At 42.0% G+C, this 25,066-nt stretch overlaps 3 protein-coding genes across 3 annotated transcripts in view; 2 read left to right on the top strand and 1 right to left on the bottom strand.

Annotated features, from left to right (window-relative positions):
- The window catches only part of LOC118432770 (prokineticin receptor 2-like), a 43,745-nt gene extending 28,649 nt beyond the window's left edge, over window positions 1-15,096 (bottom strand). Inside the window, exons 1-2 of the mRNA XM_035844389.1 lie at window positions 15,007-15,096; window positions 3,361-3,433 (exon numbers count right to left, since the gene is read on the bottom strand). The gene's annotated coding sequence lies outside the window, so the exon portion shown is untranslated. The remainder of the gene's footprint in view (window positions 1-3,360; window positions 3,434-15,006) is intronic.
- LOC118403590 (arylsulfatase B-like) lies at window positions 6,832-12,252 on the top strand. The gene is made up of 15 exons (XM_035802341.1): window positions 6,832-6,953; window positions 7,585-7,696; window positions 8,030-8,081; window positions 8,235-8,335; window positions 8,513-8,619; window positions 8,863-8,927; window positions 9,046-9,147; window positions 9,497-9,560; window positions 9,818-9,915; window positions 10,209-10,345; window positions 10,763-10,821; window positions 10,971-11,082; window positions 11,299-11,342; window positions 11,470-11,562; window positions 11,910-12,252. Exons 1-15 carry the CDS (start codon window positions 6,848-6,850, stop codon window positions 12,086-12,088), a joined length of 1,431 nt encoding a protein of 476 aa, XP_035658234.1. The 5' UTR covers window positions 6,832-6,847; the 3' UTR covers window positions 12,089-12,252.
- On the top strand, window positions 12,731-23,549 carry LOC118403591 (arylsulfatase B-like). The gene is made up of 15 exons (XM_035802342.1): window positions 12,731-12,894; window positions 14,403-14,514; window positions 14,717-14,768; window positions 15,020-15,120; window positions 15,329-15,435; window positions 15,697-15,761; window positions 16,049-16,150; window positions 16,635-16,698; window positions 17,917-18,014; window positions 18,148-18,284; window positions 18,682-18,740; window positions 18,853-18,964; window positions 19,108-19,151; window positions 19,273-19,362; window positions 22,914-23,549. Exons 1-15 carry the CDS (start codon window positions 12,789-12,791, stop codon window positions 23,090-23,092), a joined length of 1,428 nt encoding a protein of 475 aa, XP_035658235.1. The 5' UTR covers window positions 12,731-12,788; the 3' UTR covers window positions 23,093-23,549.
- Window positions 23,550-25,066: the final 1,517 nt, after the last annotated feature.

Here is a 25,066-nt window from a genome sequence, read left to right as displayed (position 1 = left end):
AAGCAAATTAATCCTCAGGCTGGTAGCTAGTTACGCTCACGTATAATCAAGTAATTTGATTGTTCTGCTGATTGATTTCCCCCAACAAGCCAATGCCCCACTTAGGCTTAGGTCACATTTCCAAACCGGGGCCCGTCCGTGCAGCTTTTAGGAGGGAAAAGAATGGTAAAGGAGACAGCAAAATACACACAATGTCAACGTAAGATTCATGAGCATGATTTGTGTACATTTCTAGGTATACATTTGTAATTTTTCGTTTCTTTAAACATCCCGACCGGGCTCCGGTTTAGAAATGTGACCTAAGCCTTAATTATTCATATTTATGAAAGTTTAACGGAAAAAAAAACTTTGTTTTAAGGTCCTGTTATATAGATTTGTCTTTTCGGCCTATCACATCTACATCTTATGGCCTTTCTAACCCGATCCCAAAGCCTTTTTCTAAAACAAAAAAGAACTTCGAGTCTTTGGAATTTAGCCATCCCTCGGAGAAGCTGTCTGGAAAGTTGCGTGACTTCAAACTAAACAAAAGTTTTCGCATAAATCTTGCTTCCATCTGGTTCGGACACTCGCTGTGTGGCAGGCAAATCCATTACGAATGGTAGAGCTGACGGCAACGTCAAAAACAGACAGCACCCCTCTGATCTCAGAACTGACAGTTCCACCTACGTCTTGTATAATGTGGTAATGTTTCTACAGATGTCATCGGGTATCAAAGGAGGGGCATTACCTTTGATACATGGTATGGTCAGGTTGTATCAATGCCATTTGGAACCCTTCTTTTCAATGCATAATGCGCAACGTGGTCGTTCGGAGACAGTGCACTTGGCAAAATTTATCTCATAGTCTTCTATAACGTCCATCTCTGGCTTTTTGTGAAACATTCCATGGGAGCTTATCCAAACATTACGATTCAACACAACTCTACTAAACCCTTTAGCAGAAGGAAAGTGGATATACAAGATGTCGCATAAAGGTGGTATCTCACTGCACTTGGGGCACCGGTGCGGCACTGCGGGTTCGAAAGATGACTCAACGAATTTCAGTGATAACGAACAAAATTACCTTACGTTTTGTTTATGTTGTTGTCTTCTAAGCCATGCTTTTGCGTATTACACAATATCTAAATTACAACAAATTGGCAAAAATTATACAAAAGTGCCGCAGTGAACGAACCCTGAAGTGCGGCAACGGTGCCTCAAGTGGAGTGAGACACCACCAAGGGCTGTAGCGTCGAATGGCCTCAGACTCAGACCTCTCTCTCTCTCTCTCTCTCTCTCAACCAACCACGATGGATATTTTAGCTGTATCTGACATTGATCTAGTGATTCAAGGTTAATCGATTTCTTGTCTAATGATAGATGTAGCGGACGATAAATGCCATTGACAAATCGATCTCTAGCTCTGAAAACAATTTTGCTACATCAAATTGTTCGCTTTCTCACTTGCTGAATTTGTGTCTCCTCTCATACATGTACATCATGAATGTATTCGACATACTTGTTTCTACTGTTGCATCATGAATGTATTCGACATACTTGTTTCTACTGTTGCATCATGAATGTATTCGACATACTTGTTTCTACTGTTGACAATAATTAAACTTATATGTCATGTAACTCTTCATCCAAACATATAGGTAAGATTTCATTGCGTTAGCGTAATTTTATTCTGCAAACTTAATTTGAAGTATGCATGTGGAAGTATGGCATAATGTTTTCCAAACCAAAAGGGGGATCGGGATGGTCTGAACCGTACGTTAAGTATGATACCTCCGTGGTTCAGCTGATAGCATCAATCCAAAGGTGCTGATAAAAGCAATAAACATGAAATGCTCCACTGGCGTCTAAAGCATTTTTCTTCGTCTCGGGAATTGTATTGCCCAAAAAAATCAATAACAATGAGCGTTGCTGATCTCTACGGACTTGGTACTCATGATTTCCCTCGAGAAGATTATATTTTAAAGCAACGTCAAAGCATCTCCCGTGCAGTCCGGTTTTAATACCTTACCTTATCTTTGCCGTAATAGAATCATTACAACATGATTGTTGTGTTTGACAACGGTCTTATTGTAAAGTGAGAGCAAACTCACCATACAGCTTTAAACAATGGCTTAGATGCGCGACTGTTAGGTTTGACAGGTTGTTTTATGTAACATGCTTACTTGCCTGCGAAGCTCGCTGAGAAGCTGGATCTTAGGCTGGACATCATGACAGGGAAGACAGACTCTATACACAGTATTCATAGGTTCATTATGCCGAGGAAATCCCCTAATTCCTTTCCGACAGGCGCAGTGGATGGTTTTACTGATATCTCTTTTCCAGTAGCGTGCATGCCAGGTCAGCGACGACAGCCAAGATTGGAACTACTAAAAAGGTGGTATATTACTGTACTTGAGACACCGATGCGGCACTGCGGGGTTCGAAAGATTACTCAACGAATGTCAGAGACAAAGAACGAATTTACTTACGTTTTGTGTATTTTGTTCTATTTTAAGTCATACTTTTACGCATTACGCAATATCTAAATTATAACAAAAAAAAACGCCAAAATAACATAAGAGCGCCGCAGTGAATGAACCCCGCAGTGCCGCACTTGTGCCCCAAGCGCAGTGAGATACCACCTTAACCTCTTGGTTCAAAGGCAGGGTCTCTGACCCCAGGACTACACACGATACAAGCTGCATGTGCGCGCCGAATGGTGGTTAAACGGATAAACAGATACAAACTCTGCGTGCTTTTCGTCACAAACTGGAACCAACCCCGTTTGATGGCTAAGGTGGCCTTAAGGCGTTCCATTCCAGGACCGTAACGACTCGTTTTATGTTTAAGTATCGCACTTAGCAATTGACGGAAATTGCTTTATTGTAGTAAGGGCACTGTGGACGTCCAACGCATTGCTTTCATTGGCAATTGCGGAGTATTTGGTAGATGCGTGGCTTTTCAATCACTTAGCATTCCAGGTTTTTAGTGCCGAAACTGTCGACATGAGGTAAAATTAGCACATTAACTTCAACATGTTATCCACAGTTTGATCTTTTGGATGCCGCGTATTGCCCATTTCAAAATATCTCTATTTATCTAAGTGACAAGGATCAGATAGGTAAAGACAGAATCCAAACACAAGGTCGGTTTAGCGCCTGAGGATGTGGAAAATCAAGATTGTCAAATCTTTATTCCAATAATAACTCGAAGCGTCATAAACTGTCCTTGCCCTAGCTCCATTGTCCATACATCTAGCGAAATAAACGCCCACCAAGTAACCGACCATGTAACGAAGGCAATTTTCTCGTAGCATAAGCCGACAGACATTATACACATATCCAAGCTACCTAGAATCATTTAGTGTGTGGAAGTATCTTACCTTTCTAGACTTTAGTTGAGAAACGCCGGGAAGGCGACAGGAGGAAACCCTCTGTATTCTCGGGCCTTGCCATCTGGAAAGGAAGAAGAATCTGAGTCTCCGCGCTGTGTACGTAAACTTGGCCGTCTGCCATGACCTGGGCTAGGCGAACCATACGGTCACCAGGGAGTGACAGGCTTTCTCTAAGGCCCCCTTTCCACTAGACGGCGATCGTGGAGTGCTCTCCCTGCGACCTACAACGGATATGTGTAACCTTTGATTTCACACTGGGTATATTATACAGCATGTAAACGTGTGACTGAGAGGAAAACAAAACACGCAAAGTTTTTTCTATACAATTCGCTGAGCGATCTGTCAAGTTTTAGGTTGCAGACAGAGCGCGGTGAGAGCAACGTCCCAGTGGAAAGGGGGAATAAGCAACAATAATGGTAGAATATATTTCAAAACTCCACAACGTCACCCTGATTATGTCCATACTTTATTTGCACTCAAAACTGGATTAAGGAAAAGTTTTAGCCTGTCTTAAGTTGAATTTGTAAAAGAAAGTGAGTCAGTTGTGCAAAGTTCAACTGTGGTGTTACAAAAAGTAGTTTACGGCTAAGCTGGTTTATGTTACATGAAGCCGTGCACAGCTATGACAGTTAAAAAGCAAGAAACTGGATATGATTTTGTAAACGGTCAGACGTTTCACATAACATCTGTTGTCTTTCGTTAGTGATACTAAAGAGATCTTGTTGGAGAGTAATTTATTCTAACTATCAACTAATATGCAAAAAGGGGAGGAAAACAATTTTATGACAGTTAAACGTCCGTGCTTATAACTTTCTTGCCTGTCAGTTTGGCATTTTCATTATGTGATACAATCAATGAAGTATATGATACAACCAAAAAGAGTTCAGAAGTGAAATCACAAGAGTACCCCTAATTCAAACCTAGTCGACTTTGTCCTTTCTACAACTCCCGGCCTTTTACGGGCCGATTATGGTTAAGTCCGTAGTTAATCGTAAGTCAACCCTAGGCTGTCGCCATCTGTTCGTGAAACACAATGTGTCAAGTTGTGACACATGTACAGTCGAGTACTTCAAACCTGGGCCTGCCTCCGATTTAGATATCAACTGCAAGTTGCAAATTCGTAAAAAAAAGTTGTAAACTGGGCTCTTAGAGACACATAAAGACAGATAATGAGAATGAACAGATCTACAGTTAAAGTAACAAAGACAAAGATCAATAAACATGGATTTTTAGAATTCCTTTCACACCTTCATTTTCAAATTTCGAATAACATATCCCTGAAAAACGTTTAACCTGTGGAAGGTACAATCATCCCAACGGCAACGAAATACGTGACACAGCCAATAATCACTCTCCTGGAACTAAGACACTAATCTGACAACTCCGTCTGAATGAACAAACACCTGCAAGCTGTGACTTTTAACCTTTGGACATCATTTTGGCAACCGCGGCGTACGTGTTTGAGATAGCGTAAATAAACACTAAACATGTGGGCTATACCATTATGTAAGGTGTATGTTTTTCTTTCCGATAGGCAAATACTACCGGGTTTTCAAGTATTGTAACAAATAAACTTCATTCTGTTTACTATCAATCGTTAGTCTATCGAAGGAATTCTGTCATTATTTCCTCTAACTATCCTTCCTATCTTCCTTCCTTCCTTCCAGATTCTAAAGTATCTATTGTGTATGGGCGCCGGAAAGAAAACGTTTAAACATGCAAACTCCTGACTGATCTACTAATCCATACTAACTTCAGACAGCATTAAGATGTGGCACGGAGGCGTTTAATTTAGTGGTATATCTAGTCGAAAACACTTCTTATCCGTCGTTCTTGCCAAATGGATTGGTAAGGTCACTATTCCTGGAAATAGACGCCTTCTACAAGCCAGCCTGTATTATTCTAGTGCCTATACGGTACGCGAGTGTTAACAGAGCAGTGCTTGTGTTGGAAGTCTGCATGCGCCCGGGCTAGTGGGGTGCTAGCATGCCTCATTATTTTGAAAGACAACTCCTTAGGTTGACAACGTAGAGGTCAAGACTGCAGAGTGCCTGTCTTGGCGACACAGCCGGCCCAGATGTTACACATGAGGAAACAGCAGTCGGTTGATCTCGGGTAGTCGGTCAGTCAGTCAGTCACTCTCATTCACTTATTCACTCTCACTCGCTCACTCTCACTCACTTTTCCTCTCAATCATTCCTTGATAAACTCCTCTCATTAATTCATTCACTTTCATTCACTCGTTCACTCATTTACTCCCTCTCATTCGTTCACTTTCGTCCATTCAATCACTCGAGTTCAATCACTAATTCATTCATTCATTCACTCACTCAGTTATTCACTCTTTCGTCTATTCACTCACTCTCAATCATATTCAGTCACCCACTCAATGTAATTCATCTCTTAACTTACTCTAACTCTGAACAGCACTGAGTCCAATAATACATCACTAGATTTCAATCTCAACACCCCTACTTGTCTAGCTACCATAAGAATTAACAGCTGAAAAATTGCTATTAGAAAATGTTTTGGAGGCGTAACTTAAGATTCTCACGAATTGCTCATTTTTCATCATTAATTTCTGTCATTAGACCTACGTTCTAGAGACAGAACTTTATAGCTTTTCCTCGAACAGCCACCACGTACGCTGAACGTTTTAATGGTTTGCGTTGTGTGGATGCGTCATGAGATTTTTTATGCTGGGCGTAAAAAAATTTCTGAGGACATAGGCATCTCTTTATTAACGGTGGCGCTCGTTGGAGTCGTTTAGGGTCATCCTGCAGCTGTTAACTCGTAACGTAAGTTACTGCAGAAATACCGCGTAGACACAGTGTTTGCAGACGGCATGCCGGGTAACCACACAGTGAGAGGAAGCGGAAAAGACTTTCCTACTGTGTGGGAAAGTCTACGGAATCCTTGGATACAGTCCACGGCTGGCTTAAGATTCCCATGCGGACAAAACCTTCCCATGGCACTCATACGTACCTTGGCGTCTGCAAAACACACCGAGAATCACGTGTTTAAGTCTTGAGGAGAATTATGAAATATCAATGCGTTTCGCATTACAGAATTAATGCAGTCACGAAAGCAAACTGTGTTCCCAATGTGTTTGTTTCACATAGGCAAAATGCACATGCAGTGATGGAATCGTTAGGCTTTAAGCCATGATGTTATTTTCAGCCAGGCCAGCGACTGTTTGGTCAACAAGTATTAGGTCAACAAGTTATCAAAAGGGCTGACCGCCTGCAGAACGCACTGAACGCCCCTCATTTGCACTCCTCTCAGCGGACTTTAACCCTTTGGCTGCATGTCCGTTAGGAGTCTAAGTTTCTGTGCCCTGTACAGGATGGTAGCAATGACGTGTTTGCTAATATTTGTTTTACATCTGCTGGATAACCAAGGTTGTTATATGTAGCACACATAGACACAGCGACCGACAAAGTTAGTTATAGTTAGCACTTGAAAAGTGGCCGAGATGGTTATTGTTTTTCTCTTGGCGATTGTGGGGTGTTTCTTTGGACAGGGGGCGGCTCAAACCACCACCAAACCGCATATACTGCTCATCGTGGCCGACGACTTGGGTAGGTACTCATTGACAACTACAATATGGTAGAGACGTATCTTACACCATGTTTCTCTGTTTTTTTTTTATATAACAGATGCTATACCATGTCATGAAGGTGTTCAAGAGTTGCAATTACAGGAACGTCTTATAAGTAATTACTACTCATTATCACTTTTATATGTTTTGTATAAAGCAAAGTCTCGAATGTTACTTAGTGACTTATGTTCAGGCATCTGAAATGAATATGTTTTAATGTCATGCAAGAGTTTGAACATATGTTCCAGCAGCGGTCGTAACTGCACATAGCATCATTCTAAAAATATTTAGCACCTTACACGTCTGTATATTTGAATCGAGATTACCGGAAGTTACATAGTACATGTTATGTAATTTAAGGCCAGCACAGAAATACTTGGTAGGAGGGTTCAGAAGAAATGTTGGTGTTTACAGGTGTAACGTTTTGTTTTTAATTGAACCTGATATTTCTTTTCATTGTTTTTCTAGTGCATCCATTAATCTCCTCACAACAAACGACTATGATCTGTATGTTGTATATACTGTATTGTATATGTTGTTCGTGCTAACGCATGGTGTAACTAGCCCTCTCTATAGCTAGTGACGTCATAGATTTTTCTTGGTCTACACAGGATGGAGTGACGTCAGTTGGAACAACCCGAATGTGGTGATGCCGAATCTGCACACCCTAGCAACTACTGGTGTCATTTTCAACCAGACATATTCGCAGCGACTCTGCACGCCGTACGTACGATGTAGCGAAAGGAAAACATTGTATCTACCCCTTCCTACGGCTTTAAAGCTAGTGGCAACTCTGCAACAGACCTACGTCAGCTTACAGATGCGCCCAGTGTGGCAGAGACTGTCATTCTCGTATTGGATTGTTTAGCTAAAGCCGGCGCTGTAGGGCTGATATCTATTAGGGTTTTTACTATGGTCAATAGTGACCGAAGGAGGCAATATATCAGCTAGTAACATAGTCTTAAGTAGCACTCATGACGACTATGTCACACAGGCTATGTTCAGCACAATGTTTAAGGAATTTGAAATCAGATGTTCTGTGTTTCCTTTTTGTAGCTCCAGGACTGCCCTTCTGACCGGAAAATTTCCTTACCGCCTCGGAATGCAGGTACAGAAGAGTATGTTTGAAAAAAACTGTACAAATTAGAGTGAAGTATGATGAGATCTTTATGTAAACTCAAGTTTATTCTTTTAATAATTTAAAGCATGCCTTAAGAAAAACTCACAACAAGACGGATCTAGTGTTACGTGTCTTTCACAGACAACTATATCTCATAAGGAAGCTCATGGTCTTCCCTTGGACGAAGAACTCCTCCCACAGAAGCTGAAGAAACTGGGATACGCAACACACATGGTTGGAAAGTACGTCATAATATCTTATTCATAAACCAAAACAGAAATTATAATAGCATATAGTACATTTATGGATGTCCTTAGTTTGAGAAATGTTAATACATGCACATCAACTAGTGTAATGGAATTTATGCATGTGTCAAGGACTGTGACCTGAAATATTCATGATCAAAATTGTTTGCTTAGATGGCATCTTGGGTCCTGTAAGTGGGAATACACGCCTACGGAACGCGGCTTTGATTCTTTCTATGGTTTCCACCACGGAGGAGAGGACTACTATACACATATGTCAGGTGCTGACAACACAACCTTTCATGACTAGAACAAATCAAAAGTCTAGCAATTCGTTGGCGCTGTTCTACGGGAATTGTGTTGATATCTACAATGAAAATACATTGATTCAAACACGCATGTTACACATTCCCTTTCTTTTGCTTGTCGAATTTTTAAAAAAAGACAAATTTTAGAGGTCAAACGTAATGTACATCTTTATTATGAGACTTAAACGTTTTATTTTGTTTTTTACCATTTGGAAGAAAGGGGCCTGGACTTTTGGGACGGTAGGACTTCAGTCAGCGACCGAAATGGCGTCTATTCAACGGTAGGTTTGGAACAAAATGACATAAGGATAACTCCTAACTTATGTTCCTATTCGAAATTTATTGAATGAATGATTCTGTTGTTTGCTGTATCATTATCCATTTTGCTCCACTTTGTAGGAATCTTTCGCCAGACGTGCAGAAAATATCATCAGTCAACACGATCCAAACACTCCACTCTTCCTCTACCTGCCGTTCCAGTCTGTGCATACTCCTCACCAGGTACGGAGCATTGGTACAGAACCGTTGAGCACGCACAACATGAAAACACTGTACCATGTTTAGGGTCCCCTCATAAGCTTGGAGAAATAGGAACTCTGGGACTGGGTTTACACACGACTTGGAGTCTCAGCCCCAAGTCGACTCCATGTCAACTTCGAGTCGACTCAGTGACATGGAGGCCACTCCGAAAACGCCTTTGTCAACCGAGCCTAGTAACGGGGGAAAGAGATGTCATCTGTGACACCTAGTGACATAAAGATCTGAGCACGCACATGAGATAGTGACAGCAAGTCTGTTGACAATTGCAGTCCGTTACATCATTGTGACACGGTGCGTTTTCACAACACAGGTTCCTTCTAGCTACCTGCAGACCTTCTCGACCATCCAAGACGACAACAGGAAATCCATTTTGGGTAAATCACAGCTTGGAAACTTTGATGCATGGAAGATAACATTATACATTGCAATGTTTTACTCCAGTCCCCCTCCCCACTTTCATCATAAATGTGGATTCACCTTACATTTGAATAATCTTTTCTTTTCCACTCCATCTCATAGCAAATGTAATTTCTACTCTCCTTTGTTTGATCATTCGTCTAACATTTCCTTGCATGTGTGTATTTTGTTCTCACAAGTAAGCGTTGAACTTTACCTTCCCGTGATCCTCCAGGCATGGCGACAGCCCTTGACGACGCCATCAAGCGGGTCACGGACGCACTGAAGGGCAAAGGACTATGGGACAACACCCTCACCATTTTCATGTCGGACGTAAGTAACAAAAACTTTTTTTTCAACAAGTGTCTGAAAAAAATTGAAAGTAGTCGCTACTAACATTCTGCTGCCTGTTGTGAAGTCACGTTATGCAGATAGAACACGTGACTCAGTGAGCAGTGGATCATAAATGCAGGAAGTCTGCAGTTCTGCATAATGTGACTTCACGGCAGCAGCGGATTGTTCATTCCTTAAGAAAATTTGGGTGAGTCCAATTTTTGTGTTGGATATTACAATTAAACCAGTTCAAGGAGATCTGTTGTACATTCAATGGTTTTCTGTTTGAACAGAACGGGGGAAATTACGTACAAGGACAGAGTAACTGGCCTCTCCGTGGCGCAAAAGGCACACTGTGGGAGGGAGGGACCCGTGTGCCCGCCTTCGTACACGGCAACATGCTGGAGAGGACAGGATACACCTATCATGGGTAACGGGGACACAAGTCGGTCCATAGTTCTAGCCGGCACGTGTAGAGATGATACACCTATCACGGTTAATGTTCATCATCAATGTTATACTAGACGTTGCAAGGCGGTTTGTAGTTCAAATGGCAAGTACAGACCGAAGTGTTTAGGTTAGTAAGTCAAAGTTGAAAGCTCATGAGACATTAACAACACACACCTGACCATGCATCAAGTATGGTTCAGACGAGAAATTTTCTTACGTTAGGGTCTTTCATCTTTTAACTATTACACACAATGTAATGAACGGCAGCGACTAGTACGCAGTTGGAAGTATCAAGGTGAAAATAACACATTACCAAGGCATCACATACGTGGTGAATACGTGCCATAACATGTTCAGCCCATCATTATGTGATAATAATCATGTAGGTTTGTTTCAGAATGATGCATGGTGTGGACATCCTCCCGACTCTCGTGTCTGTGGCAGGCGGAACTGAGGGTACGTGAAGGGAACTTGTAGTAGCTAGCTAAATGAAAAATAAGACTCGCGCTATTTTACTGACGAGATCAGTATTACGAATCTACTGTGGGTCTTAGCATACGTTATTTTGTTTATCTGGTTAGCTGTTTTTTTTCTGTTACCTACAGACGCTGGGCTTGACGGAAAGAACATGTGGCAGAGTATTTCTACTGGTGCCGACTCGCCAAGAACTGAGTTTGTGTACGACATAGACAGTAGGGGAGAACGTTACGCTATCAGGTAAGTATGTAGTTCAAGTAGGAATAAGAACGGTAATAACCAAATAAGTGGAGGGTATATCCCAGGGTGTTCTCACGTTGGAAAATGGGTAGAGGCGAACATCTATTCTATGTACCAAGCAGTGTTTTGAATACTTTAAGATGCCAGCAGGACATCTTGTGAATATAGTAAAAGGTGGAAATATAATAAAAGGAATTATTCCCTTTTTTCCAAAAGGGTTGGGGACTACAAACTGATAAAAGGGACCCCGGCTTCCAAAAGTACGTACCACACCTATTTTGTTTGACGAGAATCTCGCTTTTGTTTTTCCCTATTTCAGTTATTTTGTATGCCTACTTCTATTGCGCGTTATCATCATAATGCATATATTCATATTTTTCAATGAAGACGACTGGTATGCCCCCGCTGAAATGCAACAAATGGGCATCCTTACAGAGGAAGCCACCGATGACACGGGACCTTTTCTCTTCAACATCAGAGGTGCGCTACATTGAACTTAACGTTAACTGTCTTTAGCATCGATGGAAATTGTAGCGAAATAATGTACCTGTTAACTGATCTCTTACTGAAACAGTCAAAGCTTTAAAAAACAGAAGAAAGTACTGGGCGTTTGTTTTAATCATTGAATACCTGGTCACATTTTGGACCGCATTCACATTAGCGTTGTAACTCCACAGGGGAACATTTACTAGCAAAGTTCATTTCACTCTGATGAATTTAAGGGCACCTGATCATGAAAACAGTTGACGGTCGGTAAGCCTGAAAAGTATTGCTGCTGTATAGAAAAAAATACTTGTAAATCATCATTTCTTGTATTATCCTCACAGAGGACCCACTGGAGAAGTCGAACCTGTACAATGCGGTTGAGTATGCCTCCATACAGAGGGCCATGCGCCGCCGGCTGAAGGAACTCAAGCCGGACGAAGTCCCGTTCCCCGACCTTGCTGATGACCCGGCCGCTGACCCGTCCAACTATGGCGACGTCTGGATGCCAGGATGGTGCTAAGGTTTATTACAGGTCTGTGACGTCACCGCCATGTCACATCACGTGACATTACATCACTGCATGTGACCTCTATGTCACAGGCCTTCTATTTTCGGGAAAATGGTTCTTAAATTTCCTCCTTCACATGTGACTGTCCTTCGGCTATGGAATAAAGAATAATGAAAGATCAAATGTTGTGCGTCTACTTTGTCGTTGTCTAATAATTAAATGAGTCAATCTTAAAATATTCTAACAATGAAGTTTATTCATCAAAAACTCAGCCAACTCTGTTCCATGATGTTCCAGTGATGTATTGTGGTCTAGGTCAAAGGTGAAGAACTACAGGCTCGAGAACACTTCCACTTTAACCCGACGTGCAGACATTTTCGATAAACGAAATTATATATAGCAAAGACAATTGCAATTGACTGTCTTTTTCAGATAAAAGGAAATCAAAGCAGAAAATAGACACCAGCCAACGACTGACAAAAGGTATTAGGTATAAGAGCTCACTGAAGATCCCTCATGCGTACACCTTAGAGCAGGCTTTAACCCATGTCCGTGCAGCTTCCAAGTTTCTGTGCCCAGTACATGACGGTAGCTATGACGTGTTGGCTAACATTTGTTTTACATTATCTGGATAACGAGTATGTTGTTTTGTAAAACACACGCAAACCCTGTGACCGGAAAAGATACTTAGTGCCTCAGCAAAGTGGTTAAGATGGCTGTGGTTCTTTTCTTGGCGATTGTGGGGTGCTTCTTCGGACATGGGACGGCTCAAGACACCGCCAAACCGCATATACTGCTTATCGTGGCCGACGACCTAGGTAGGTACGCAACTACAAAACGGTGGATAGGTGTCATGCTCCGTGCTTGCCTCTTGCCAGTTTTTTAGAATAACAAGACAGGATGCAGTGTCACAAGAGGTGCAATCGTTGGACCTTCTTAAATGTGATTAGTGCTCACAATCTTTTGCAGATAGGAAAGATATATAAATGTATTGCTGATGGTACTAAAATGAACTAGAAAGGAACATTTTCTTGAAAATGCAGAATGTTTTCGCCGTAGCTTTTTGTCAAGCTACTCTCCAACAATACTATATCATCGCCCTTTACTATTGTGCTATCGCAAACCTGTAAAGATTATACTGGGGGAAACAAACAAGATTTCCGCATTTTGACTATGGGCTTATTATTATGCCTTATAGTGATAGACGTCTTTACAATTGCTATTTCACTTGATACGGACATGTCTACGTTACTTCAAATCTGTGTTCATCAGATGATGATGGTATTTGAAACAATTACTCTATATCAATTCCTACAACTTTGTTACTATGGGAAACCAGTAGCAATTTGTTCCCTGCAAAGCCCGGTTAAAAAAAGTACTGATCATTTACGAATGTCCTTGGACTACAGCTATCGCATGCAAATTCTGCCTATTGTTCGTACATGTGCCTGACCCTCTGGCCTTACACTCTCATTATAAACGCGAGCAAGTAATGAAAACGTATGCTGTACAGCAACTAGCCTGTTATCAGCCAATGTAGTGTGCTATTCCTGGCGCTTGTAACGTCAGTTTCTCACCTGAGTGACGTGGGAAAAGATTCATCAGGACAGGTGGTCCGTAAATTAGTGACTTAAGGGTTTGGTTTGCCCACGCACGCATTTTTGGGCTCACTCCGCTTAAAGTATCACTCCCGGTGAGTTATGCAGTAATCAGGTCAGGGGTCAGATGGAAAGCAATTAAGGCACTTTGGAAAATTTGTTTTTTTATTCTTTATGCCATAAGTTTTCTGTATCTATTGAAACGTTAAGGCAATTTGTTTGGCAAGCTGGGCGTTCACGTTGCGCGCCCGTTTATAAACGGATGGCTCTTGAGTCGGACTGAGTGTATCCGAGTAGACTAAAAAACGCGTGAATACGTAAACCCAGCCATTGAAAGGCTTCTGAAATAAGGAATTCACATGTGATGAAATATGTGCTCCAGCGGTCGTACATGAATCTGCAAGAAGGCTATAACAAAAAAAATTAATATAGATATTCAGCACCTCAAATATTTGAAACCAGATAGAGTCTAAGCTGAGTCACATGCACGCTTTTGTTATTCAGAGCCAATCCAGAGATGACTTGGGGATGAGCGATGTGTAGAAATGTTGATGTTACTTGATCCCTAGGCCTCTTTTTGTGTTTTCTATTGAAATATTTTCTTTTCCATTATCGCACAATGTACATATCGCATGGTTATGATCATGATACATGTCTGTGCATGTTGTACCTGTACGCGCAAACGCTTAATAGCCCTCTACGTCACAGATTTTTCTTGGTCTACACAGGATGGAGTGACGTCAGTTGGAACAACCCGTATGTGGTGACGCCGAATCTCCACACCCTAGCAACTACTGGTGTCATTTTCAACCAGACGTATGCCCAGCCAACATGCTCGCCGTAAGTAAAATGTAGCGTGGGGAAAACGCTGTACCCCCCCCCCCCCCCCCATACACACACACACACAGTCAGGCTACCAAACTGTAATAACAACTTTACACACAAGTAGCGACTCATGGCGAAAAGATCACAGAGATTATGTTTTGAATAGTGTTTTATCGGTCTAAAATCTACATGTCATGTTTTGCTTTTATCTATGTAGCTCCAGGACTGCCCTACTGACCGGGAAATTTCCTTTCCGCCTCGGAATGCAGGTAAAAATGAATATAATAAAAGAATATATTACGTACTCCTTAAACTGAAGAATGTTCATTTTTATTATTAAACTTTCATATCTTTTTGAAGATAGAAAACATGCCTTCAATGTGAAGAAATCTCACACGCAAGAAAAACTCCTTAAACTGAAGAATATAAACTTATATTTCTTTTTTATGATTGTAAACATGGCTTGAATGTAAAGAAAACTCACAAGAAAAACGGAATTCGTATTACCTGTCTTTCACAGCGTGTTATGGATTCCAAGAAACCCCACGGACTTCCATTGGATGAAGAACTCCTCCCACAGAAACTGAAGAAACTGGGATACGCAACACACATGGTTGGAAAGTACGTCTTAATTGTTCATGCATAAAATGATTCATGTTTCGAGAACTGAAACACAGTGATATCAAATAGTACATTTGTAAGGACACATTTATGAATGACGTTGGTTTTTCCAATCCGTTCATTTTGGTATAAATTGATGCTCTTGAATTTATGTTTGAGGACTGTACGTAGCTAGGTTGAAATATTGATGATCATATTTCATGCTTAGATGGCATCTAGGTTCCTGTAAGTGGGAGTACACGCCTACAGAACGAGGGTTTGATTCCTTCTACGGTTACCACCACGGAAGCCAGGACTACTACACACATAAATCTGGTACTGAAAACACAGCCTTCTTTTTTTACTTATTCTATTCAAGGAAATTCCTTTTTAACCTCCTTTGTCTATGATAAAACAAAAGTCGAGCAATGCGGTGACACTGGTTTACGTTTATTGCGTTGTTACCGGCAATCGAAAATTATCAAATCAAGTGCGTATGTATCAGTTCCCCTTTTTGTTTTATTTTGCAAATTCAAACGTTATGGATGGTTTTATTATGGGCCTTAAACTTTTGGTTTGTTTTCTATCATTTTGTAGCAAGAGGACTGGACTTTTGGGACGGGAAGACTTCCATCAGTGACCAAAATGGCGTTTATTCAACGGTAGGTTTGAGTTTATTCATATACACAATTATCTTCATATACAGGTGCTAGCTACTCTTCATGTGATTCTAATCGACATACATATCTGGATTGGACAAGGTTTTGGAAATAAAAGAAACGAGGATAATATCAGTTAGCTGCCTAGTGTCTTACATTGTACTGTACCTGTTGCAATCTGAATAAAGTCAACGGAAGCGAGGATAACTCCCAATTTTTCTATTAGAAATTCATCGAATCAATGATTATGTTGTTTGTTGTATCATTGTCCATTTTGGTCTACTTTGTAGGAATCATTCGCCACTCGTGCGGAAAACATCATCAGTCAACACGACCCCAACACCCCTCTGTTCTTGTACCTACCGTTCCAGTCTGTGCATACTCCTCACCAGGTATTGAACACAGCGCTAGCATTGTTGAGAACATCACTGGCTGAAAACACTGCCCTGTATAGGCCCTGTGCATACTTTGTATGCTGGAAAAAATCGAGACTTTGGAGGGAGGGGGGTCGGGGGGTAGTGAATCTAGTCCTGGCCGGACACAGTACGCATGCGCCGTTGTCATGGTTATATTTAGCTTACCCTTGCGTCACCAATGATTCTATCAAACGAATATGGTCTTAGAATGCAGTTTAATAGAGCAGATGATTAAATTAATGTCAGTGACAAAACTTACTTTCCATTGGTTGGAGGGTACCGGTCTTGTGATGTGTAAGCAATTTGTGCCACCTGTTGGCATACAGACCTGAGCACGCACATGAGATAGCCCGAGCAAGTCAGTCTGTTAACATTTGAGAAATCGCGCGCTGTTACTTAGAACTGTTAACATCATATAACACTGTTACATCATATCGTGACATTATCTGTTTCCCCACAGGTTCCTTCTAGCTACCTGCAGACCTTCTCGACTATTCAGGACGACAACAGGAAGTCAATTTTAGGTAAGTCACAGCTATTTCAAACTCTGATGCATGCATAATATAACCTTATTTAAAAAATCGCTCCCCTCCCCATGTTCATCATGTATGTGGATTTACCTTACACTTGACTTGTCTTTGCTTTTCAACCCAATCTCACTGAAAATTTAATATCTTTTCTTTTGTTTAGTTATTTGTTTAAGCTTCACTTGTAACTTCAGAGTCTGTTCTCTGTAACCGTTAAAAAAATGTTCAAACTTTACCTTCCCGTCAGTGGCGGCGGCACCGTGGGGGCAGTGGGGGCGGTCGCCCCCACAAAAAATAGGTCGTGGGGGCGTCGCCCCCACGATAAAATAAGCTAAAACACACAAAATCAAGCTGAAACTCTTGTGTATATTTTCACTAATGGAAATTTCATCAAATCTCGCTAGTCTACTGGCAAAATTTGGCCCTGAAAATGCAGGAAATGACGTTTCAGAGGGTCCAGATTTCATAATTTCAAAGGACCTCCCTTGCGAGCTCGAGGATTCGCGCCTTCGGCACTGGACATGGTGGGAAAATGCTACCGGAGCGTCGTCCCCCACAACCTTTATCTAGTAGAAATTTCATTATCAAACTTTAGATTTGTTTACAAGCAAAATGTTCCCCTCAAATGCAGGAAAAGGCATTCAAGGTGTCCTGATTTAAAAATTTCTCCAGAACTCCCTTGCGGCGGCTTGCGTCTTCGGGGCTCACGACGACGTAGTGCAAAATATGTTGGTGCGTGGGTCGTCGCCCTCAAAAATCGTTTTCTCTACTAGAAGTTTAATTAAATTCAGCTTAGTCTGTCTGCAAAATTTGTTCCTCAAAATACAGGAAATGGCGTTTCAGAGGGTCTAGATTTTAAGAATTTCTAGAACCTACCCTGCAACGGCTCGTACCTTCGCCGCTCGAGATAGTGAAAATATGTTGGGGGTGTCGCCCTCAATAACTTAAGTTAAAACTATACATGTATTTTTGATAGAAATGCCATTGAAGTTAGCTTAATCTGGAAGCAAAATTTGCCCCTCAAAATGCAGGAAATAGCGTTTCAGAGGGTTTAGATTTGAAATTTTTCCGGGGGTGCATGCCCCCGGACCCCCCTAGAAGGGTCGCGCCTCCGGCGCGACGCCTCGGGCCTTCGGCCCTCGATTTAGTGATATGACAAATATTCGCCCCCACAACTGAAAAACGGTGCCGCCGCCTCTGCCCGTGATCCCCCAGGCATGGCGACAGCCCTTGACGACGCCATCAAGCGGGTCACGGACGCACTGAAGGGCAAAGGATTATGGGACAACACACTCACCATTTTCATGTCGGACGTAAGTATAACAGAAAAGTGCCTACGAAAAAAGTTCAAGTCGTCTCCATGCCTACTATTAACATTAGCACTCAGAAATTATTGTTTGATGAAGAAACTCTTTTGTTCACTTAACATGTTTCCTATTTCAACAGAACGGGGGAGAATACTCAGAGGGACAAAGTAACTGGCCTCTCCGTGGCGCCAAAGGCACGTTCTGGGAGGGAGGGACCCGTGTGCCCGCCTTCGTACACGGCAACATGCTGGAGAGGACAGGATACACTTATCATGGGTAACGGGGACAAAAGGCGGTCCATAGTTGACCAACTTGCATGTACAGAGATAATGTATTGTGAGCAATTAAAGTTGTGTAGAAGTACTAGTTTCTACCAGTTTAAACCGCTCCTTTTTTGTTCTTCTTCATCAATTGGGATTTTGGGGGATGGTCCCCTCCGCTGCTTAAGTTGCAGTTGTGAATATGCCAAAGCCTTTGTGAAAAGGCCCCCGAGACAAACACAACGAGTCTTGGCATGTACCAACCACGGACTAGTCAAGAACAAGACCATTTTTTTCTGTACATTTTGGAACCTTAAACCCATTACGGAAATTTGGGTAACGCAGGGAACAACTGGCACATTAAACGAGTCATGGAAAAGGCCATGCATTCATGACTGTGTGGTTTGTTTCAGAATGATGCACGGCGTTGACATCCTCCCTACACTCGTGTCTGTGGCAGGCGGAACTGAGGGTAAGTTCATACTTAACTGGAGACTAGGTGTCGCAATAATTCATGGTAAGATATATCGTACTAAGAAGGTCAAACTTGTCTGATCTTAAATGTTCCCATTTTTTTTCTACAGACCCTGGGCTAGACGGAAAGAACATGTGGCAGAGTATCTCTACTGGTGCAGACTCACCGAGAAATGAGTTTGTATACGACATAGACAGCGGGGCAAACCGTTACGCTATCAGGTACGTACGAAGCACAGGAGGAAGGGCTGTTTCCATTAAGAAAATCAGGCAATGTTTTAAACACTTGGCAAGATACTATGTAATGTCAGGACACGCAAATCTGTCGAAAAACCCAAACAAGTGATTCCTTTTTTTTTCGAAAGGATCGGAGACTACAAACTGGTAACAGGAAACCGGGCTCCCAAAGGTATGTATTGCAAAGGATTAATTTGATAAAAAGTTTACCTTTTGTTTTTCCATATTTCTTTCATACCTGTATGTATCGTGCGTTATTGTCATGATCACATGGTATGTTCATATCCTTTCAGACGACTGGTATGCCCCCGCTGAGATGCAACAAATGGGCATCCTTACCGAGATAGCTGATGACACGGGACCTTTTCTCTTCAACATCAAAGGTACGTTCCTTCAAGTAAATTCTTTTTATGTATGGGAATCTTCACTGATACCTGTAAGCTTGTTTATGTCGCTATGTAAATGTGGTTCTCCTGTCGATTGGACAGATGAGGAGGCAGACAGGCTTTTTGTCTGTTTGCCTGACCTGCACATGACTTTTTATGGTGAAGGAGGGGTGTGCAATTCCTTCTCCACCCTCTCGTCTACTGGAGCACTAAGTTTCACAGGGGCAACTGTATGCAACGTGTGAGGCGGCTCCAGCAGATGCAGCTTTGTTGTTTGGAGTATCCGTCTCCTAGGAGGACTTCCGACCAAGGATCGGTTAGGGGTTCCTCCTACCCCCGACTCGTGTGCCATGGCGGGTGCCGCTCATGCCCGAACCCGAACATATGCCCCTAAGGCCTGTCTCGGCCACAAAGCCCCACCAAGGCCACACAACGCCACTAGCCGCAGCTAGATAAATAGAAGGAAACAGTATAATCAAATGGTGGACACTAGGGCTGGGTACCGGTACAGAAAATTCAGGTCCAGGTCCGGTTCAGGTCCAAAGGATCAGGTCCAGGTCCGGACCTGAACCTGGACCTGATTCAGTGTGACTCATACCAATGGTCCATTTCACTACAAAGAAAACTGTTTGGTGGAGTATTGGACTTACACTGGTGTTTTAAAATCCTGCAACGCTAACTGCACCTGTACGATTGACTGTAAAACATGGTAGAAATGACAATAAACTCTACTCTACTTCACTCTTGTTATTTTCTTCCACCAGCAAGCGCCAAAACGTGTGAATGCCTGATCAAATAATATGTTAATTTTCTAACCGGTCCAACATCCGGTCCACCTAATTTTTTCAGGTCCGGTTTTTCTGGACCGGTCCAATAAGAAAAACCGGTTTTGTACCGGTACGCTGTACCGATACCCAGCCCTAGTGGACACTGTTACCTGTACTACTTTAGTGTCGGAATTGCGAGTTTAAATTTTGTATCTGTATTTTTTTTATTTTTTTTTTTATTAGGTTTTCAAATAAACAAAGACAAACAAGAGTTGGGGGACCATCCAACAAAATGACAGCAAAAATAACAAAAGTGATTTCAATATAGCCATAACAATAATGAACTTAGATTCAAAAAATAATATGAGATACTGTAACAGTAATGAACTTAGATTCAACAGTGATATAACAGATCTCAAACCATAACCATAATGAACTTAGATTCAAAAGTAATATAACTGAGAACTCAAACCATAACAATGATGAACTTAGATTCAAAAGTAATATAACTGAGATCTCAAACCATAACAATAACAAGAGTTCGTAGACCTCAGGCCTGCATGAAATGTATTGGGTTTCTGTAGACCTATTGTGTATTTTTGCCTTTTTGTCTGTGGTACGTGGTTGGAAAAATGAGCTTTTTACTGTGTTGGTTGTGCACCATGCAAAAGTCTGACTCTGAAATTCCATTTTCTGAATTTGTAAGCTTGGACAGGGATGAACATTACTTATTTTGGATTTCTTAAGTATGTAACCAACCACAGTACTTTGAAGTTGTTGAGACGCTACCTTTTTTTGTCTCAGATGGCCCATGCACATGTAGTTACTCTGTCACATGATATACTAATATCTTCCTATTTCAATGTACTGACCTAATGCAGCTGCTAAGTCTCCTTGGTTTGTGTTCTTCCAATGATATTCATTAAAGATTTATTTCTGGGGTGTTATTCACTTGACATCGGAATTTTACTCGCATAATTTGACCAATGATACTTTTATCTGTAGTTCCATAGACATTAGACAACATGAATAGTGGTAGCCCCCATGCAGCAGCAACAGTTAGTCCCCAGGGTGGTATGATATTTTCATTCAATCCATCCAACCCAAACCTAAATCTCCTGTAGTATCTAAGCCAAATTTAACAGCATAATTTACTATGAAAAATGTCCTTGTCAATCCCATTTATAGATGGCAAGCTGCTGGCAATGGAAGCTTTGAAAAGTTCAGAAGCTGTTGTAGTCAAAGCAAACACCCAGCAAACATCCCCGCAAACCAATGAGCAGTTGCTTAGAAGGGGAATTTCATCATATATTTGCCGCGACAAAATGCAACAAACGATACTGAATTTAAAACAGAACAAAGCTAAGCCTCCACCACTTAACCCTGCCTGTACCATAGATTAAGCAGGCCCAAAAACCAAGCGAATATGACTAGCCCAAAACAACAAATTACCTGTATACAGTATGGAAATGGCATTACCAAAGAAACAAAAAGAAACACAGGACAAATCATACACATACCTTTCTCTTATGCCCACACTCTATACAGTTCTCCTCCACATTAGAAAATTGCATCTTCTTCTGTTTAAGTTCAAGTTCAACCATGATTGCCAACAGGGTAAAGGAACTTGTACCGGAACTTAAAACTCAGTACTATACAGCTCTAGAAACACCACAAAGAGTAATAAGCAAACTCCAATTATACCTGACCAACAGATATATAATCTGGCACACTCCGGTCATCTGGCAAACTGTCAGTGCCACTAAGTAACCTGATACATTGAAGGTAGCCCAGGCCAGATGATGGTTCTACACCCAACCATAATCTGTTTTTAAAACCAAGCAGATATTGGGAGGATGCCCCAACCACACTAAAACAGGGTCAACCTATACAGTATCAAGTTCAAGCACTAGGAGGCCCAAAATCAAACCTGACCACCAGGACACCACAAACAACTCACGTACCAAATGGCAACACAATGGCACCTTGCGTTCCGGAGATACAGCGCACGCCCCGTGCCCGCACAAAAGGTAACCTAAAATGTCAAGTTCAAGCACCAAGGGCGCCAAAATCAAAATTGAGCATTATTCAGCCACCGCCGACACATGTGCCAAATATCATCGCGCCAGCACCAGCCGTTCAGAAGATATAACTCCGGAAACACCCCTCCCGGACACAAAATTTGACCTGCCGGGTCAAGTTCAAACGCGACAAGGCCCAAAGTCAATCCTAGGCAACAGGCAACAACCCCCCACCCATGCACCAAAAATCGTCGCAATCGCGCGTATCGTTCCGGACACACAGCGCCAAAAGTGCCCCAAAAACACCAAAAATGCCACCTGCAATGTCAAGTTCAAACGCCAGGAGGCCCAAAATCAAACCTGAGTGTTAGGCTACCACCCCCAACCCACGTACCAAAAATCGTCGTGCTCGCACCATCCGTTCACGAGATACAGCGCCCTACATCCCCGGCTACCGAAAAGTTCCCACCAGCATCAAAACCATACCTGCATACATGCAGGTAATGAACTTAGATTCAAGATTGTATCTGTATTTGTATTTGAATTCTGTATCATTGATTGAACGGGTGAGGGGGAATACAGGCCTAGTCACGTTGGGACCGCATTCACCTTACCCATATGTTGCCACCATACATATGTTGAGTAGCAGGATTCATTTCACTTTAATGAAAGCATCTAAAGGCAACTGAATAGTCGGTAAAGAAGCATACTGCAGTTGTGTAGAAAATGATAATCAGTTGTGTTCATGTTATCCCCTCAGAGGACCCACTTGAGAAGTCGAACCTGTACAATGCGGCTGAGTATGCCTCCATACAGCGGGCCATGCGCCGCCGGCTGAACGAGCTCAAGCCGTTCGAAGTCCCGTTCCCCGACCTTGCTGATGACCCGGCCGCTGACCCGTCCAACTATGGCAACGTCTGGATGCCCGGGTGGTGTTAGGGCCCATCACGTGACCTCTGCGGCACCATCAAAGGTTCCGATTTCTCTGAAAATTATTCTTAGATCTCCTCCTAAACTTGTGGCTGTCATTCATCAATAAAACTGAAGATATGTCGTCTACTTGTCGTTCTTTCAACAAACAGTAGTTACTCATCCAAAATTCTGCCGACTGTGACCAAGTGTGTCACATGATGTGTTCGTGATGCATTGTGGTCTAGGTCAAAGGTCAAGATCGCTTGCTCTCGAATACCATGGAGGCAATGGATACCTCCTACTCTTTCTAGTGTAGACTTTTTTGCAGAACAACAGAATAGCGAGTTTAAACACTAACAAAGTTAAGTCAAAATCAGAACAAAATTAAGAAAAGGAAAGGTTATATTTTATAGAGAAAAAAGACATAAAAGTAGAACAATGGACATCTGAAATGATATATTCCCACTTACAAATAAATACTTAGGGTTCCGGTTCGGAGTTTTTTTAACGATTTGCGGCCGATTTGACTGCCTCTCAGAAAAACGCTAGCGCTTCTCAAAACATCGGTTATCGGACAATTCAATGTTTCCGATAGAAAAGGGTGCCTTATAGCTTACCAACAGACTCAGCAGACATTTTCTGTAGAAATGTTATTTTTGGTAAAAACCATTATCAAAATACAATTTTCACCCAGAAATTGCTATTTTGGGGGCTTTTTTTACAGGCCGCTACACGGAAAAAATGAGTTTTCCTGGCATAATGACTGATATGGCAATGAAGGTCAAGACTTCTTCTGTATACTGCGTAAAAAGGAAAAAAAGTTATCCGATACGTTTTCCGCGAGCTCCGATGGCGCTAAAACACCCAAAACGCACATAGAACGCACGATCTGGGTCATCAGGCGACAAACGCTTTACCGCTATCGCGCGCACTAATACCAGGAAGTGTTCGCCGCACGATCAAATCTCCGACACCATAAAACGCTACGAACATCAAGCATTTGGAGAAGTATAAAAGATTAGACATTGCTAAAGCGATAGCCGGAAAATCGAGAGCCAAAACTATAGAGACAACCTCTGATTTGCGTCTTATTCTTAGGAACTATTTGGTCATCTGGTCACTTGAAATTCCGAACCGGAACCTTAGAAAAAGCGCACCTTTAGTGATGCCACCAGAGACGTGGCATGTGTGTTAACTGTCAAATCAGAGGTTAAAAGCGAGTCACAACCCGGTACAGTGTTGACATAACTACTGTGTAAACGTATGCTGTGAAGTTTTCCATATGTCTACAGGACGATGAACTGCGTGATGGGACAAGGTATCCCCCCAAAAACAACGCGTTGTTTAACAGTTTACGAAGGTCAGGAGGAATAGCAAATGTCATCAGTGTGGGATTGGGTCATATGCAGACACACACAGAGCGACACACGACACACTGACCTCACGACCGGAATGATTATGGATAACGGTCTTTTGTCTATATCATTTGTATGTTATGTATTGTTGATATGACATGTACTTTGTGTAATCCAGGGCCCCACTGTAAAGCAGTGACTTAGTTACACTGAGTTGGGTCACCCTGGCTAAAGAAAACAGAATAATGTAAAAAAATAGCAAATGTCACCAGTGTGGGTTTGGGTCATATGCATAGCATATTACACAAATACACACACACAGAGCGACACACACACACACACACACACACGCACGCGCGCGTGCTCGCGCACACACACGCACAAACAACAAATTCAGGCTTACAGCCTTTTCATATCATCTTCCAAGTGGCTCCTCACTTGACGCCTTTGAGATGCTTGCTTTCGTCAAGAAAACATAGCCGCTAACTATAAGCTTATTCAGCAGTTTCTCGTTAGTGAAATGAATACACTGCCAGAGTAAGGTTAACCATTTTCACGTGCTGTTCAGTCATTACATTGAGCAACAGACAGAACTTGACGTATGTACCCAACTGTTACTGTTTAGTGAGAAATTAGATTAACCAAG

Source organism: Branchiostoma floridae, chromosome 16 (assembly GCF_000003815.2).
Source record: "Branchiostoma floridae strain S238N-H82 chromosome 16, Bfl_VNyyK, whole genome shotgun sequence".
In the NCBI taxonomy this organism is placed as follows: Eukaryota; Metazoa; Chordata; class Leptocardii; order Amphioxiformes; family Branchiostomatidae; genus Branchiostoma; species Branchiostoma floridae.
This window is presented reverse-complemented; position numbering and strand designations above follow the sequence as displayed.

What these genes read in the sequence shown, in the direction of transcription:
- LOC118403590 (XM_035802341.1), top strand. Translation starts at nt 6,848, where the DNA reads ATGGTTATTGTTTTTCTCTTGGCGATTGTGGGGTGTTTCTTTGGACAG. An exon ending in CAACAGGAAATCCATTTTGG is followed by an intron (nt 9,561 to 9,817) that starts GTAAATCACAGC and finishes GTGATCCTCCAG; the next exon opens with GCATGGCGACAGCCCTTGAC. An exon ending in ACAGGATACACCTATCATGG is followed by an intron (nt 10,346 to 10,762) that starts GTAACGGGGACA and finishes GGTTTGTTTCAG; the next exon opens with AATGATGCATGGTGTGGACA.
- LOC118403591 (XM_035802342.1), top strand. Translation starts at nt 12,789, where the DNA reads ATGGCTGTGGTTCTTTTCTTGGCGATTGTGGGGTGCTTCTTCGGACAT. An exon ending in TATCGTGGCCGACGACCTAG is followed by an intron (nt 12,895 to 14,402) that starts GTAGGTACGCAA and finishes TGGTCTACACAG; the next exon opens with GATGGAGTGACGTCAGTTGG. An exon ending in GCAACACACATGGTTGGAAA is followed by an intron (nt 15,121 to 15,328) that starts GTACGTCTTAAT and finishes TTTCATGCTTAG; the next exon opens with ATGGCATCTAGGTTCCTGTA.